Source organism: Phocoena phocoena, chromosome 1 (assembly GCF_963924675.1).
Source record: "Phocoena phocoena chromosome 1, mPhoPho1.1, whole genome shotgun sequence".
In the NCBI taxonomy this organism is placed as follows: Eukaryota; Metazoa; Chordata; class Mammalia; order Artiodactyla; family Phocoenidae; genus Phocoena; species Phocoena phocoena.
This window is the reverse complement of record NC_089219.1, coordinates 82,097,054-82,112,246: the sequence shown is the minus strand read 5'-3', so window position 1 is coordinate 82,112,246 and position 15,193 is coordinate 82,097,054. Positions and strand designations below refer to the sequence as shown.

The 15,193-nt window shown below is 41.8% G+C and overlaps 1 protein-coding gene across 2 annotated transcripts in view; it reads left to right on the top strand.

Moving 5' to 3' along the window:
* Nucleotides 1-5,576: 5,576 nt before the first annotated feature.
* Nucleotides 5,577-15,193, top strand: part of DIPK1A (divergent protein kinase domain 1A) — a 119,921-nt gene continuing 110,304 nt past the window's right edge. The window contains exon 1 of one of the 2 annotated variants that reach the window (XM_065884135.1): nucleotides 5,577-5,661. In XM_065884135.1, the coding sequence (XP_065740207.1) occupies nucleotides 5,608-5,661 (54 nt within the window). In that variant the 5' untranslated portion in view covers nucleotides 5,577-5,607. The remainder of the gene's footprint in view (nucleotides 5,662-15,193) is intronic. The other variant, XM_065884142.1, reaches the window with a different exon arrangement.

The following is a 15,193-nucleotide window of genomic DNA, read 5'->3' as shown; positions in this document are numbered from 1 at the left end:
AAGTGAGAAATGAAAATGATCTAAACTAATTTTCCCCTTTCAAATAAGAAACTGTTAACTACACTTAATCTTTGTTGACTCTATATGGAAAATGAACAATCATTTCTTTTCATTTGGTTGAAACTTTGTCCTTGTTATCGGTGTTTATATCCTTTACCATAAGAAGTTCCAGACTCTCGGGTCACTCTTTGTCTCCCACCCCCTAACTCACTCAAAGCTCTTCACATCACCTATTTTGAATCCCTTTACCACACTCCCCAATTTCTGAGACTCTTCCACTGTGTCCTCTGGAATTCACAGTCCATCTTCATCAAAAACCTTTGTATCCTCAGTCTCTTCTCTGAATATTTCCTTCACCTTCCTGTTCTAAAGCAAAGCTGGTTCACCCCCGGTGGATGCTGTTTTCCCTGCAGCCTTCCCAGAGCCCTTGTACCACTGGACTTGGAGGTGGGAGAGGGATCCTCTTTGCTCTTCATTGTTTCTCTCAGGTTATTCTCCCCACCTCCTATCTAATTCTTCCCCCTACCCAGTATTTGTTTTTTTAACTCATGTCCTCTGATGTTATCACTCTCCTCATTGTGGTAGTCCCCTAACTCGCTCATAGATCACTCTGCCTTATTTCTCAAGGATTTTAGCTTTTGACTATTGGCATCCTATCCAGCATTTCCCTTGTCCTAAATCTTGTTGTTTTTAATATATACATAGATAATCCTCATGATACTCTCTCTTTGACTCTCTTCTAGTGACACTGTATTCCACACTCCTCAGCCATTCACTGCCATTTTCAGATTCCACCCTAGACTTCATCACTTCTTCATAATCTTAATTTCATGCATCCCATTCTAACTACCACATTGTTGTGGTCACTCTGCAGAAGTGAGAAAGATTCCTCTACTTAAATTTTGTTTTGGATGTCAAGATTGATGATGCTACACATGTACCAACTTTTTCAGTGTATGAAAAAGTTTGCTGCATACATAAAGAAGCTTTCTGGGGAGAGCAGGGCAGGCTCCAAACTGATCTGAATATGGCTTGAGGGAGCAGAGAAAGGAGACTTTCTTAGGGTTTATGGTGGTTGGGAGTGGATGGGGCCAGGGTGAATGGTCCTTCACATGGACTGGGTCTTGCATAGTTTGAACTTCCCACTGACACCAAAGGAGCAAGCACCTGGGCTTTCTTATCAGTTTTCACAGATGTCAGGCACAGAGAAAAGAGAAGTGGTGGGGCTTGATAGCTGTCATTGAGTATCAAAAATGGAGCTAGACCCTTCATGTTATACCTATCTTTTCAGATCATTCCCCCTTGTTCTCTGACTCCTACAGTCCCTCAACCCCACAAGGACTGGCAATTCACTGATCCTACCACCTTTTTCTGTCCTTAATCTCTCCATATCTACTCTTCCCTCATTTTAAACTCCACGGTGAATCATAATTGCTCCCTTACTTACATCCTTGACTTCCTTGGTCCTCTCTCCTTGCTCTTATTTCCTTGGTAAAACCTGATTACATAGAATTCTAAGCCGACTCCGAGCCTGCATCCTGGCAGTCAATTATTGCTGGAGGAAAAAAAGCACAAGCACACTGACTTATCCCACTTAAATTTATGACCATGAACTCAAGTGGGCCCTTAATGACACTCAGCAAGCATATGATATTTTTTTCCTAGTCTATTCATCTTTCCATTCTCCTGGATGACTATTTCGCACCTTCGCTTCTCTCTTCACCTTCCCTTGCTCTTCTGAATCTCCTCCCCGCTGATGACCTGACTTCCTATGTCTCTGAGAAAACTGAAACAGTCAGAAGAGAACTTCCACAGATTCCCACCGCCACTTCTACCACCTGCCTGCCAGTTTCCATAGATGAACAGACTGTGCTCCTGTCTATAGATAATCCTTTCATTTGTGTGCTAGATTCTAAACTCTTTCCTTCTCAAGGACACTGCTCCAGCAATTCTCTCTTCTTGCCCTTTCGTAAAATTTTCCTTATCTTCTAGATCATTCTCATCAAAAACAAATATTTCTCCCAATTTTTTGGCCAACCCACTTTTGGCTCCGCTTCCACCACCAGTTACTGTGGTAGTGGGCTCCCCATCACCATTTTGGGGCTCCCCTTTGCAGGAAAACTTCTCAAAAGAATTGCCTATAATATTAGCTATCTCCAATTCCTCTCCTCCCATTTTTTTCTTAAACCCATTCCAATCGTTTTTCCCCTTTTGCTCCACTGAAATATTACCAGTGGCTCCATGGCACCAAATCCAATAGTCAATTCTCAGTCCTCACCCACATACTGAGCACTCACACCTTCTTGATAACATTATATTCACTTGGCTTCCAGGCACCTCACTCTTGGCTCACCTACTTCACTGGCTGTTCCTTCTCAGCCTCCTTTGCTGGCTCATCCACTCTCCTACCTCGAAGTTGCAAGGTTTCCTCCTTGCTTCTCTTCTATTTATACTCACTCCCTTGGTGATCTTGTCTAGTTTTGTGGCTTTAAATATCATTTAAATGCTGACACCTCTCTACTTTTTGACAAATATAAGTTTCTGATGACTTTTAGATCATACTACTGAACTGGCAAAAACACCTATATATCTGGGCTCCTCCCTTACCTCTTTGGTACAGTTCCTCAGAGCTATCTGTCTCCTGGGCTGCAGTCCTCAGTAACGGGACCGAATAAAACATAACTCTCATCTTTAAAAAAATGCGGCTATCTCTCATATATCCCTAGCTTGGACCACCCTTCTTAACTCTGGACTCATATGTACAACTGCTTACTCAAGGTCTCCACTCGAATTTCTAATAGATCTCAAATGTAACAAAGTCCAAAACTGAATTCCTGATATTTCTCCCCAAAGCAGCTCTACCTTTAGTCTTCCTCATCTCCATTGGTTTGTTTTCTTTTTTACATATCACCTAGCAGCTTTATTATTCTATTTGATTTTCTTATTTATTACATTTATTACTTGTTATTTATTACCTATACTTATGTAATATCTACAAGCCCTGGGGTTTTTGTATTTTGCTCAAGTATATAACCAATCAACTAGAACAATGTCTGGGTGCTCAATTAATATTTATTTATTGAATGAATGAAAGAATGAATTAAACCAGTACTTATCATACTTAGAAATTACCTTAGTCTCTTAACCCAAACTGAAAATCAATGAAAAACGGGTTTATTTGCCAGCAATAAAATACCACACAGGTTTTTAAAAATTTAATTTAATTTTAATTTTTTATACAGCAGGTTCTTATTAGTTACTTATTTTATACACATCAGTGTATACACGTCAATCCCAATCGCCCAATTCATCACACCACCAGCACCCACCCCTGCCGCTTTCCCCCCTTGGTGTCCATACGTTTGTTCTCTACATCTATGTCTCTATATCTGCCTTGCACACTGGTTCATCTGTACCATTTTTCTAGATTCCACATATATGCACTAATAGACGATATTTGTTTTTCTCTTTCTGACCTACTTCACTCTGTATGAGTCTCTAGGTCCATCCACGTCTCTACAAATGACCCAATTTTGTTCCTTTTTATGGCTGAGTAATATTCCACTGTATATATGTACCACATCTTCTTTAACCATTCATCTGTCGATGGGCATTTAGGCTGCTTCCATGATCTGGCTATTCTAAATAGTGCTGCAGTGACCACTGGGGTGCATGTGTCTTTCTGAATTATGGTTTTCTCTGGGTATATGCCCACTAGTGGGATTGCTGGGTCATATGGTAATTCTATTTTTAGTTTTTTAAGGAACCTCCATACTGTTCTCCATAGTGGCTGTATCAATTTACATTCCCACCAACAGTGCAAGAGGGCTCCCTCTTCTCCACACCCTCTCCAGCATTTGTTGTTTGTAGATTTTCTGATGATACCCATTCTAACTGGTGGGAGGTGATACCTCATTGTAGTTTTGATTTGCGTTTCTCTAATAATTAGTGATGCTGAGCAGCTTTTCATGTTCTTCTTGGCCATCTGTATGTCTTCTTTGGAGAAATGTCTATGTAGGTCTTCTGCTCAGTTTTGGATTGGGTTGTTTTTTGAATATTGAGCTGCATGAGCTGTTTATATATTTTGGAGATTAATCCTTTGTCCATTGATTCGTTTGCAAATATTTTCTCCCAATATGAGGGTTGTCTTTTCATCTTCTTTATGGTTTCCTTTGCTGTGCAAAAGCTTTTAAGTTTCATTAAGTCCCATTTATTTTTGTTTTCATTTCTATTACTCTAGAAGGTGGATCAAAAAAATCTTGCTGTGATTTATGTCAAAGAGTGGTCTTCCTATGTTTTCCTCTGAGTTTTATACATGGTAATAAAATACCACACAGGTTTTAAACCTGTGTCTGTGCTTGGACTGGGGGAGGGGGCGGACAAGAAACCATCTCTTCATAAACGGAAAGCACTAGAACAAAGCTTAGGTAAAAACCACAGTAATAGTAAATGTTTGCTTCTGGGGAAACCTCTTGTCAGAGCAACAGGCCCAAATGAGTTCTAAGTGGCCACCTAAACTTTATTGGTGTCACGTGAAAAGGTGGTATACCGGGTAAAAAGAAGCAAAAACATATCTTCCTCCATTACAAGTTACTAGGATCAACAGCTGTTCTCCCGCTAGGGTGGCTGTTTTTTCCCTTATTTGGACTTCACTGTCAAAAGAAAGACACCACACCCTGTGTTATGTAGCCTTAACTGAGTAGCTATGCCACGTCCCAGGTCTCCTGTCTTCAGTACTGTATTTAATTCAGTAATATTTTTCTTTTTTCTTTTGACTCAGGGTTCCTGGGTGGGGCCAGGAAAACTCTGAAGCTGTCTGAAAACAATACAGACCTAAAAGGTCAGACTTTCTAAAAAGTACTCAGGAAAAAAGTTGAAGGCCGTTAGAGAACTGTATTTGGCGGGCACGTTGACTTCAGCAGAGGGGAGCCCCGTCTGCGTTCGCTCAGGGGATGCGCCCGCCGGCGCCTCCCGCGGCCAAACGGACCACCGTGCTCCAAGGAGAAAAAGCCGGTCCCCCGGGAAGGAGCCCCAAGCTTCCCTTGAATTTCCACGCAACCCGCCCAGACACGTCCGGCCTGAAGGAGCAGAGTCCAAAGGGAGCGTCAGACCCTCCGGGCGGGGTGGGGACGCGCAGCGTTGGGAGCGGGAAGCCGGGAACAGGCACTCAGGTCGGCGGCGTCTGAGCGCTGGGCTCTCCCGTCCGCGGGGCGCAAGCCCTCACCCGGCTCAACCAGCCCCTCCTGGCGCCGAGCGTGCGACACCCCCTCTTCCGCGGCGCCCCACCCCTCCTCCGCACGCCTCCCCTTTAAGCGCGAGGCGCAGTTGGATTTGTGTCGGCCGAGGCGAGGCGCGACTCCCCTTTATGCCGGAGACGGCGGCAGCTCTGACAGCCGCGGCAGCCCGGCGAGCAGAGCAGGAGGCCGGGCCTCGGGCAGCCGGCTGCAGTCACCGCAGCAGGGCCGGGGGAAGCGCGGCGCGCGCCGCCGCGGGGGCGGAGGAGTGGGCGGGCCCGGCCGAGCTGGGGGCGGGGGAAGGCGGGGAACCGGGTCGCCAGCGCTCGGGTCCGCCTCTGACTGCGGCGCGGCGGGGCGATGTGTGATTACCATGGCGAGGAGTCTCTGTCCGGGGGCCTGGCTAAGGAAACCCTGTTACCTCCAGGTAGGCCGGCGGCGAGCCCGCCGCGCGCCCTCTCTCTGCGCGGGACTCGCCCGCCTCCCTCCTCCCTCCCTGGGTCCGGCGCCCGCCCGAACCCCGCTGCCCCCTGCCGTCCGGCACCTGGCGGCGCGCCCTCCCCCGCCGCCCGGGCGCCGCAGCCCCAGCCGCTGTCCCGCCGCCCCCCGCATGTCGGCCGCCCCGGGCTCGCCCTCGCGCCCCTCTTATCCCGAGAGCTCCGGGACGTGACCTGGGTGCGACCCTACGCCCCTCGCGTTCGGGGCTCCGCAGTCTGGGCTCGGGACGTGCCGCCGTCTTCTCCCTGGGCCGGTGCTCTCCTCCCCCCTCCGTGGTGGGCCCCTCAGGGCGGCTGTTCTCGACTCTGTCCTGAGTCTTCAGTAGGTGGTAGGAAAGGTGGTGTGTCATTCCTCCATATTTTAGAAAATTATGGTAATTTGTCACGTCAGTGTTTTTCCCAAACCCTGGAGAAGCGGCATGTGCCTCGGGCTGAACCCCTTGGTTCGGTCTCTCCGTCACACCCGTGATTTAAATGGGAGGTAGGGCTCCGAAGCCCAAGCGAGGCGGATGGATGTTTGCGTTTTAAAAGGAAGGGGACAGTGTCTTGGCCGATCTCAGATACCCCAACAATGCAAACGTAATTTTCAGTCATGTCATGTGTACTGTTGGCGTGTTAATTTTTCATGATTTCCCGTTCCACCCTCTGTTTCGCTGCCAGTCTGTCTTCGAACCCTACTACTGTCTTCATGTACTGTTGGTCACCAGGGGGACCTAGTAGACACCGTGAGTAGCTGAGCGCAAATCCATCACCCCAGTGGAAAAGCAACTACAAATCAATGCCTCGCGTGGGTCTGCAGTGTTGTCTGCATTCAGAGGACAGTATTCCTTTACCGCTTACCTTAAAAGGCTTAAAGCTATTGATAGATTATTTTAGGATGGGAATTCATGCTCAGCTGGTGCTTTTATCAATTATTTTAAAAGTTGAGAAGAAAGCGTCATGGGGCAAGTAAATCTTACATTTTTGTTTGGAAATAGCATGTGTGAATCATTACTCTGCAATGAGTGATGTACTGCAAGTTGGAAGCATGATTGACAGACCATGATATGAAGAGTACAGAAGTAAAACGGAACGTTCTGAGTCTTTGTAGCAGCTCTACCAGTAGTAACTGTGCCTTGAGTAACAGTAGAGCAACCCAGTCTAGAATTCAACCCAGGCCAGATACCTCTTTGTAACCCTTTATGTAAGAGAAAAACAAAAAATCTTTCCAGACTCTGTACTCAAAATAAGTTTATTGAGATATTTTAAATGTTTTTTCTTAACTAAAACTGTCTATTTATTTATTCGATTTCATGGCAGACTTTTAGACTGTGACTCATTTGGTTCTCAGTGTTCTCCACAGGTGTGGTTGTGACTTTTTTTGGCACCATAGTACAAGAGCTTTCAGATTGGCTGAGTTAAGATTAGTTTTACAAATAGTTATGCTTTTGTTAATGGGAAACATTTGGTGTTTCTGCCTTCCTGAATGTGTGCATCATTATCTATTACCAAATTAAGGTAAATGCAGGTTTTAAGTATTTCAAAAGAATTTGGGGGCATAGTGGTATTTTAGTAGGCTATTTCTATATAAAATAATGATTAAGTAGAAATCTTTTTGATTATAGTATTATATTTGAGATAAATAAATTTAAAACTTGGGAGCCGGGTACGCTGGTGTTTTAAACATTGTCTTGGTATTAGTATTTATTCTCTTTATGAATTTCTTTATGAATTTTCTTGCTAGTTGTCCCTCACCATACTGTTTCAATTTAACCAGCTTTAAAAAAAAGCCCTTCAGGTTACTCGTGTCATGCCTTCTGTTCTCTATTGCCTAAAAGCCTCACCTTATGTTTTTAATACTTCCTCTACCATTAGGTGCTTCAACCTTGAAATTGTTTTAGGTGAAGCTAAAATAAAATATTTTAATCTAAGACTGTTATACAGCTAGCTATTCAGTTTCTCAGCCACTGAAAGTTGAATTAACATATGTAGTACTCTTATTTTTATATTTTTATTGTTTTCTTTTTCTTGAGAATAAAATCATGTTCCTTTGGGAACAGCATGAGGCTTGAGGCATTAGGACAGAGCTGAGTTTTGTTCATTTGTGCATCTGGTTCATTATGCCCTTGAAAAAATTTCACAACTTTTCAGTTCTATAGTTTCCACATCATGAAGTGGAGAGTGTAGTTCTTAGCTGAGTAATCACATGAACGTAGTGAGGATTATCTAGAGGAAGTTAAATCTATTTTGTGACACCTTTACTACATTTTTTAATAGAAAAGCATATGAACTTAAATGGTAAATACATATAGGTAAATATGTTAAATTCCTTCAACCAAAGGTCCCTGACTTTCTACCATCCCCCTTTTTATTTATTGAGTATTTATTTATCTGGGGGCATGATATGACTTAATTTTATTGACTCCATTATTTACTTAATAAATATTTGTTGGATGCCTCTCACATGCCAGAAACTGTGAGGTGGTAGAGATTCTAAAGGAGCTAAACGGAACACCTTTGTGGTTTTCATACAGCTTAAAGTCTAGTCAGGGAGTCAAACATTAATAAAATAATCTTAGAAATATATAGTGACATGAGGTATCACCTCACACTGGTCAGAATGGCCATCATCAAAAAATGCACATACAATAAATGCTGGAGGGGGTGTGGAGAAAAGGGAACCCACTTTCAGTGTTGGGAATGTAAATTGATACAGTCACTATGGAGAACAGTATGAAAGTTCCTTAAAAAACTAATTATAGAACTACCATATGACCCAGAAATTCCACTACTGGTCATATACCCAGAGAAAACCATAATTCAAAAAGACACATGCACCCCAATGTTCATAGCAGCACTATTTACAATAGCCAGGACATGGAAACAACCTAAATGCCCATCAACAGAGGAGTGGATAAAGAAGATGTGGTACATAGATATACTGGAGTATTACTCAGCCATAAAAAGGAACGAAATTGGGTCATTTGTAGAGATGTGGCTGGGCCTAGAGAGTGTCATACAAAGTGAAGTAAGTCAGAAAGAGAAAAATATCGTATTTTAACACATATACGTGGAATCTAGAAAAATGGTATAGATGACCTTATTTGCAAAGCAGAAATAGAGACACAGATGTAGAGAACAAATGTCTGGATACCAAGGGGGAAAGGGGGGTGGTGGGAGGAATTGGGAGACAGGGATGACATATATACACCACTGATACTATGTATAAAATAGACAACTGAGTGGAACATACTGTATAGCACAGGGAACTCTACTTAATGCACTGTGGTGTCCTAAATGGGAGGGAAATCCAAAAGGGAGGGGATATATGTATATGTATGGCTGGTTCATTTTGCTGTGCAGTAGAAGCTAACACAACATTGTAAAGCAACTAGACTCCAATAAAAATTAATTTAGGGCTTCCCTGTTGGCGCAATGGTTAAGAATCTGCCTGCCAATGCTGGGGACACGGGTTCGAGCCCTGGTCCGGGAAGATCCCACATGCTGCAGAGCAACTAAGCCCGTGCGCCACAACTACTGAGCCAGCGCTCTAGAGCCCACAAACCACAACTAGTGAGCCCGTGTGCCAAACTACTGAAGCCTGCACGCCTAGAGCCCATGCTCCACACAAGAGAAGCCACCGCAATGAGAAGCCTGTGCACCTCAACAAAGAGTAGCCCCCACTCACTGCAACTAGAGAAAGCCCACGTGCAGCAACGAAGATCCAACACAGCCAAAAATAAGTAAATAAAATAAATAAATTTTAAAAAATTAACTTAAAAAAAGAAATATATAGTGACAACAGTAAGTGTTACGGAGGAAAAGTGAAGGAATGAAAGACTGCCTGAGAGGAACAGAACAGTTTCTCTCTTTTAAAAAGTATTTTACTATGGAAATTTTTATACGTACATAAAGCAGAAAAGAATAATGAACTCTCATGTACCTTATCACCGTCAACAATTATCAGTATTTTGTTTCATCTCCCCTCCCCCATGTCCTCTTTCCAACTAAAGTATTTTGAAGCAAATTTCAGGTATCACATCATTTCGTCCAAATACCTCAGTATGAATTTCTAACAGATAAGGATGTCTTTAGACATAATACCATTATCACGCCTAACAAAATTAATAACAGTTCCTTATTTTCTCTCACTGTCCTCCTAGATATGCATTACCCTGAGAGGACTGACTAAATTCAATTTGCCATGGGGTGGGTTTACTATGATTTGAGAGGGTCTCTTGGTAAAAACAAAACAAAAACCTCTCCACTTACCAGCTTGTTCCTACCAGAAGTTCTTTCCAGGGAAACTAATTCTCATTTCAGGTTTTGGGAGAATGTCTTAGAAAATGTCTGGTTTAATTAACATTTTCATGTAAATGTAATATTTTAATTTAAAGTGAGGCAGTAATTAGTCAACAGATATAAAAGGTCTTATTTTCTTTGGAACTAGGAGGAGGGGTGAAGAGTATTGAATGTCAAAGATAGGGGGAAGAGATGAAGGGCCCAGCAAGAAGAGAGGGAAGTTGCAGACACCAGCTTTGTATACTTGCCGTTTTGCTGTTCATCTTCAAGTGGGTGGAGTCAAAAAGTAGTTTTGTCCTGAGGTGTTCGGGCCTTAGGGCTTGCAAGTTCCTCTTCCTACTGCAATTTACAGGGGAAAAAATTTAAGCAATTAACTTAATTATAAAGGAGCTTCGTTCTCAGTATTTCTTTAATCCAGATATCACTGTGATGATTGATAATGTTTCTAGAAACCGTAGTATTATGCAATTATGATAAGTTTTCAGCTATAATATGGCTTAAATAGGCATTTATGGACTAATGTGGGGACCTAAGTACTTTTTGTAGTTTTGTTTGTATAGCAAAAGAGATTCTACTGCTTGTGAAGAAAAGAACTGATATGGTGTGTCCATGTAGTAGAATATTATTCAACAATAAAGAAGAATGAAGAATTGATACGTGCTATAACATGGATGAACCTTGAAAACACTGTATGAAAGAAGCCACTCACAAAAGATCACATATTCTGTGGTTCCATTTATATGAAGTGTCCAGAAAAGGCATATCTGTAAAGACAGAAAGTAGATTAGTTGTTGCCTAGGGCTGGGAGGGTTGGGGGGAAATGGATATGAGGTTTCTTTTTGTGGTAATGGAAGTGTTCTAAAATTGATGCTTTGCACAACTCTGAATATACTAAGAACCATTGAATTGTATACTTTAAATGAATAAACTGTACGGTTGTGAATTATATCTCAATAAAGCTATAAAAAAAAAAAGAAAAGAAACTGAGTTTATCCCATTCATGTGGTCCTTCTTTCTGCCTCTTGTAGATTCCACTAATGCCAGCTTTTTGGTGCAGGGAGTACTTCATCCAGAGGACTGGTGCAGGCACACTGTTTGCCTTTGCGGCCTCTCTGTGAGCCAGGAGGGATTGTGATATCCCACAAGCATTTACCTGAGCAACAAGCAGCTCACGCCCAGGCAGTATTCTCAGAGCACACTAACTTGCGGTTCTGCCCTTCCTAGCTATTTTGTTGAAAACTTACCTGGGAAATAGTACTTCCTGGACTAGCTAAATGTTGTGGCACGTTGAACGGAGTAGAATCCTGCCGATGAGAACAGAATCTGTAGGTGTTAACCAGTTTGGACCATTTTTAGGCAGTGTTTTTCTTCCACACACCATTGTGATGATACTCCTTGTGGCCTGCATGGTGACCCAGAATGACACCTGCGTTTGTCTGTTTTTAGCATCATGTTTTCTACAAATTAGGATCCACTTTGTTTGGTGTTTACTCAGTCTGAGTGGGACTGATAACACAGCAGCCCTATAATTCATTGGTTTTACTTTTTAATACCTTCTCCCTTCTCACTGTCATTAAGTCCTGGAAGAATGAAAGTTAAGACAATTTAAGCTAATTCTCTATACTTAGATTAGACACATTTTCCATTCCAGTTATTCTGCCTGCATGCCCTGTTACATATAAAAAGCTGGCCCAACTCTAATGGAATTTGAAGTCTGAGATTCTTGGGTACTTCTGAAGGTTTTTCAAGTCCTTTAAATCACAAAAGTTTTAGATTTCTTAAGGCATCCTCTTGACTAACAGTTTCAATATGTGTTCAGTAGGACTGTCATGAATGGATGGATAGACGGCATGTTCTAATCTGGGTGTTGGCACTTGTTTAACATTTCTGATACTTGCCTGGCTCTTTGACTTACATTAGTACTAGTCTTCAAATATGACTACTGTAGATAGTTTGGTTCTTTATGACTTCATGTGGATATTTTGCAGGATTTAGTGCCAGATAGGGTTACTGGTACAGATTAGCTGGTAATAGTGACAATGTTGACAAATATGGTAGTAAGACTAATACAGCTTTTTGCTCATTTTCAGCTCACAGGATTATTCTAAATCTAAGGAGAGTAAGAGCAAGTAGTTGTTTCCTATTCTCCAAAGGGAGAAGGACTATAAGTAGCATGGTTTAATAATATAGGTTTATTATACCTGCTGTTCAGAGCTATACTTTTGCCTTTGCCTGAAACTAAATCTGCAGAATGATGATTAGCTTTCTGAAACTTGTGAATACACAGGGAGCATCTGTATCCCATAATGTCTTAAAATCAAGCATAGAATTATAATGCAGCCTTTTGGTATTACCATAAGTTGCTTTTCTACCCCTGTTAGAAACTCAAAAGAAATGGTGAATTCTCAGGCAGATTTCATCCTCACACACTTTCAGGCTGTAGCATATAGTAAAAAGGTTTCTTCATTGTCATCTTCCCAGTGCCTCAGTTTTTCATCTTAATGTTGTTTTGTATTCTTTATACAAGTTTTCTTTTTTTAGAGGTTTTCATCTAATGTTTTCATTTTTTAGTTACTTTGAAAAACAATACTATACTATTCTGTTAAATACCATCTTTTTACATTGATTGAAAAGATAAATGTCTCACATTCTTAACATCTATTTCTAGACGTTCAAATATTTTGTGAATAATTTTCCTTTAAAACCCTTTAATCTAGAAAGTATATGAGTTTAGAAAAACCAGGATACTGTAAAATGAGCATGTTTTAAAAACCCAAAATATTAGTGGATGAATTTTTCTTTAGAAATAGTAGGGGATTTTTTTGATGACTATTTAATGAAATTAAATAATTATCTTTTTAGGTATGATCATGATGTTGTGGGTATGTTTTTTCTCTCTTTTGTTTTGTTTTTTATTGTGGCCAAAACACACAGTATAAAGTTTACCATCTTAACCATTTTTAAGTGTGCAGTACAGGACTGTTAATATATGCACATTTTTGGCAACAGATCTGTAGAACTTTTTCATCTTGCAGAACTGAAACTCTGTACCCATTGCACAACTCCTCATTTTCCCCTCCTCCCCAGCCTGGTGACCACATTCTATTATACTTTCTGTTTCCATGTGTTTGACTTCTTTAGATAACTCATGTAAGTAGAATCATGCAGTATTTTTTTTTTTTTTTTTTTGCGGTACGTGGGCCTCTCACTGTTGTGGCCTCTCCCATTGTGGAGCACAGGCTCCGGACGCGCAGGCTCAGCGGCCATGGCTCACGGGACCAGCCGCTCCGCGGCATGTGGGATCTTCCCCGACCGGGGCATGAACCCGTGTCCCCTGCATCGGCAGGCGGACTCTCAACCACTGCGCCACCAGGGAAGACCCATGCAGTATTTTTTTAAAATTTTTATTATTGTTTATTTTATTTATTTTTGGCTGAGTTGGGTCTTTGTTGCTGTGCACGGGCTTTCTCTAGTTGCGGTGAGTGGGCTTCTCATTGTGGTGGCTTCTCTTGTTGCAGAGCACGGGCTCTACGCGTGTGGGCTACAGCAGTTGTGGCTCATGGGCTCTAGAGCACAGGCTCAGTAGTTGTGGCGCATGGGTTTAGTTGCTCCACAGCATGTGGGATCTTCCCAGACCAGGGCTCGAACCCGTGTCCCCTGCATTGGCAGGCGGATTCTTAACCACTGTGCAAACAGGGAAGCCCTGAAGTCAGTGATTAAAGAAAGCATTGTTAGTTTCCCAGTGGACCTATAACAAATTGCCATAGATTTAGCAGCTTAAGAAAACACACATTTATTTGTACCCGTATCTCACACTTCTGAAGGTTAGAAGTCCCAAGACGGTATGGCCCAGCTGGTTATCTGCTCCAGGTTTCATAAGGTTGAAAATCAAGGCATCAGTAGGGTTGAGTTTCTTTCTGGAGCTCTGGGAATGAATTGATTTCCAGGCTCTTTCAGATTGTTTTCAGAATTCAGTTCCATGCTGTAGTAGGACTAAAGGCTCCATTTCCTTGCTGGCTGTTGGCTGGGGGTTGTTCTCAGCTTCTAGAGACTGCCTCCATTTCTGGGTTCATGGCTTCTTTTCTCCATCTTCAAAGCCAGTAACAGTGGGTGGAGTCCTTCGAATGTTACTCTTCTGCCTCCGCCTTTTACTACCTTTCTCTGCCTCATCTCTCTGACTCCTTCCTCTTCTGCTTTTAAGGGTTCATATGATTACATTGGGTCCACCTGCATAATCCAAGATAACATCTCTAGTTTAAGTCTCTTCACAGCAGCATCTAGATTAGTGTTTGATTAAATAACCAGGGAGTGGGAATGTTGGGAGACAGCTTTAGAATTCTGTCTACCCCAGAAAGAATACAACTGAAAATTCTGACAGTTTAAAAAAACCAATCATTTCCTAAAATATTTTGGTTTTTCCCCCATTACTATTAGGTTTTTAAGATATTGCCAAAGAAGAGATTTTATAAGAGTTATTATTATATTTATCGTTCCAGCAGTTACTATGAGAGGAATCTTGCATACTTATTAAAGGAAGGAGAATACAAATAAATAGCTGCTGAACAACCACATGTGGTGATACTTGTTTTTACAATAGATACTATTCTTAAGTCTTTTGTATCCTTGTACAAACTGAAGTAAAAGTGGAAAAGTATCACTTTATGAACTCTAAGAAAAGGTTCTTTAAAATGTAACCTATTTCTTTCTGTTTATTACTGTAATTAACTAACATTGTTGTTCTTTACCCCTTAAAGAAGACAATGCTTGGTTTTGTTTTAATGTGCCAGCTTGTAAGATTTTTCAGTCACACCTGATCCAGTAGAACTAAATTCGTATCCAGTGAAGGCAGAGCCTGTTTATTACCCTGGTCTTGTCCTTTATCCTGAGCTTAGTACTCAGGATGTGCAAAATGATACAGTATAGTACACATATTTTTACATATATTCAAAAATATTCTGTAATGACTCTGAGATATTGAACTCCAATAGCTCACGCTAAGCACACACTGCTGCCTCTTTCACATTCTTACTCTCTACTGTTACCACCAGCACCATCATATCATCCTCATCATTGTCATTATAATTGAGGCTCTTGCCACCCCCATTTCTTCCAATCTGCCAACCTCCTCTGGCTTCCCTCTTTTCCCTATTTAGTTAGGATCACATGTTCTGTCATTTCAGC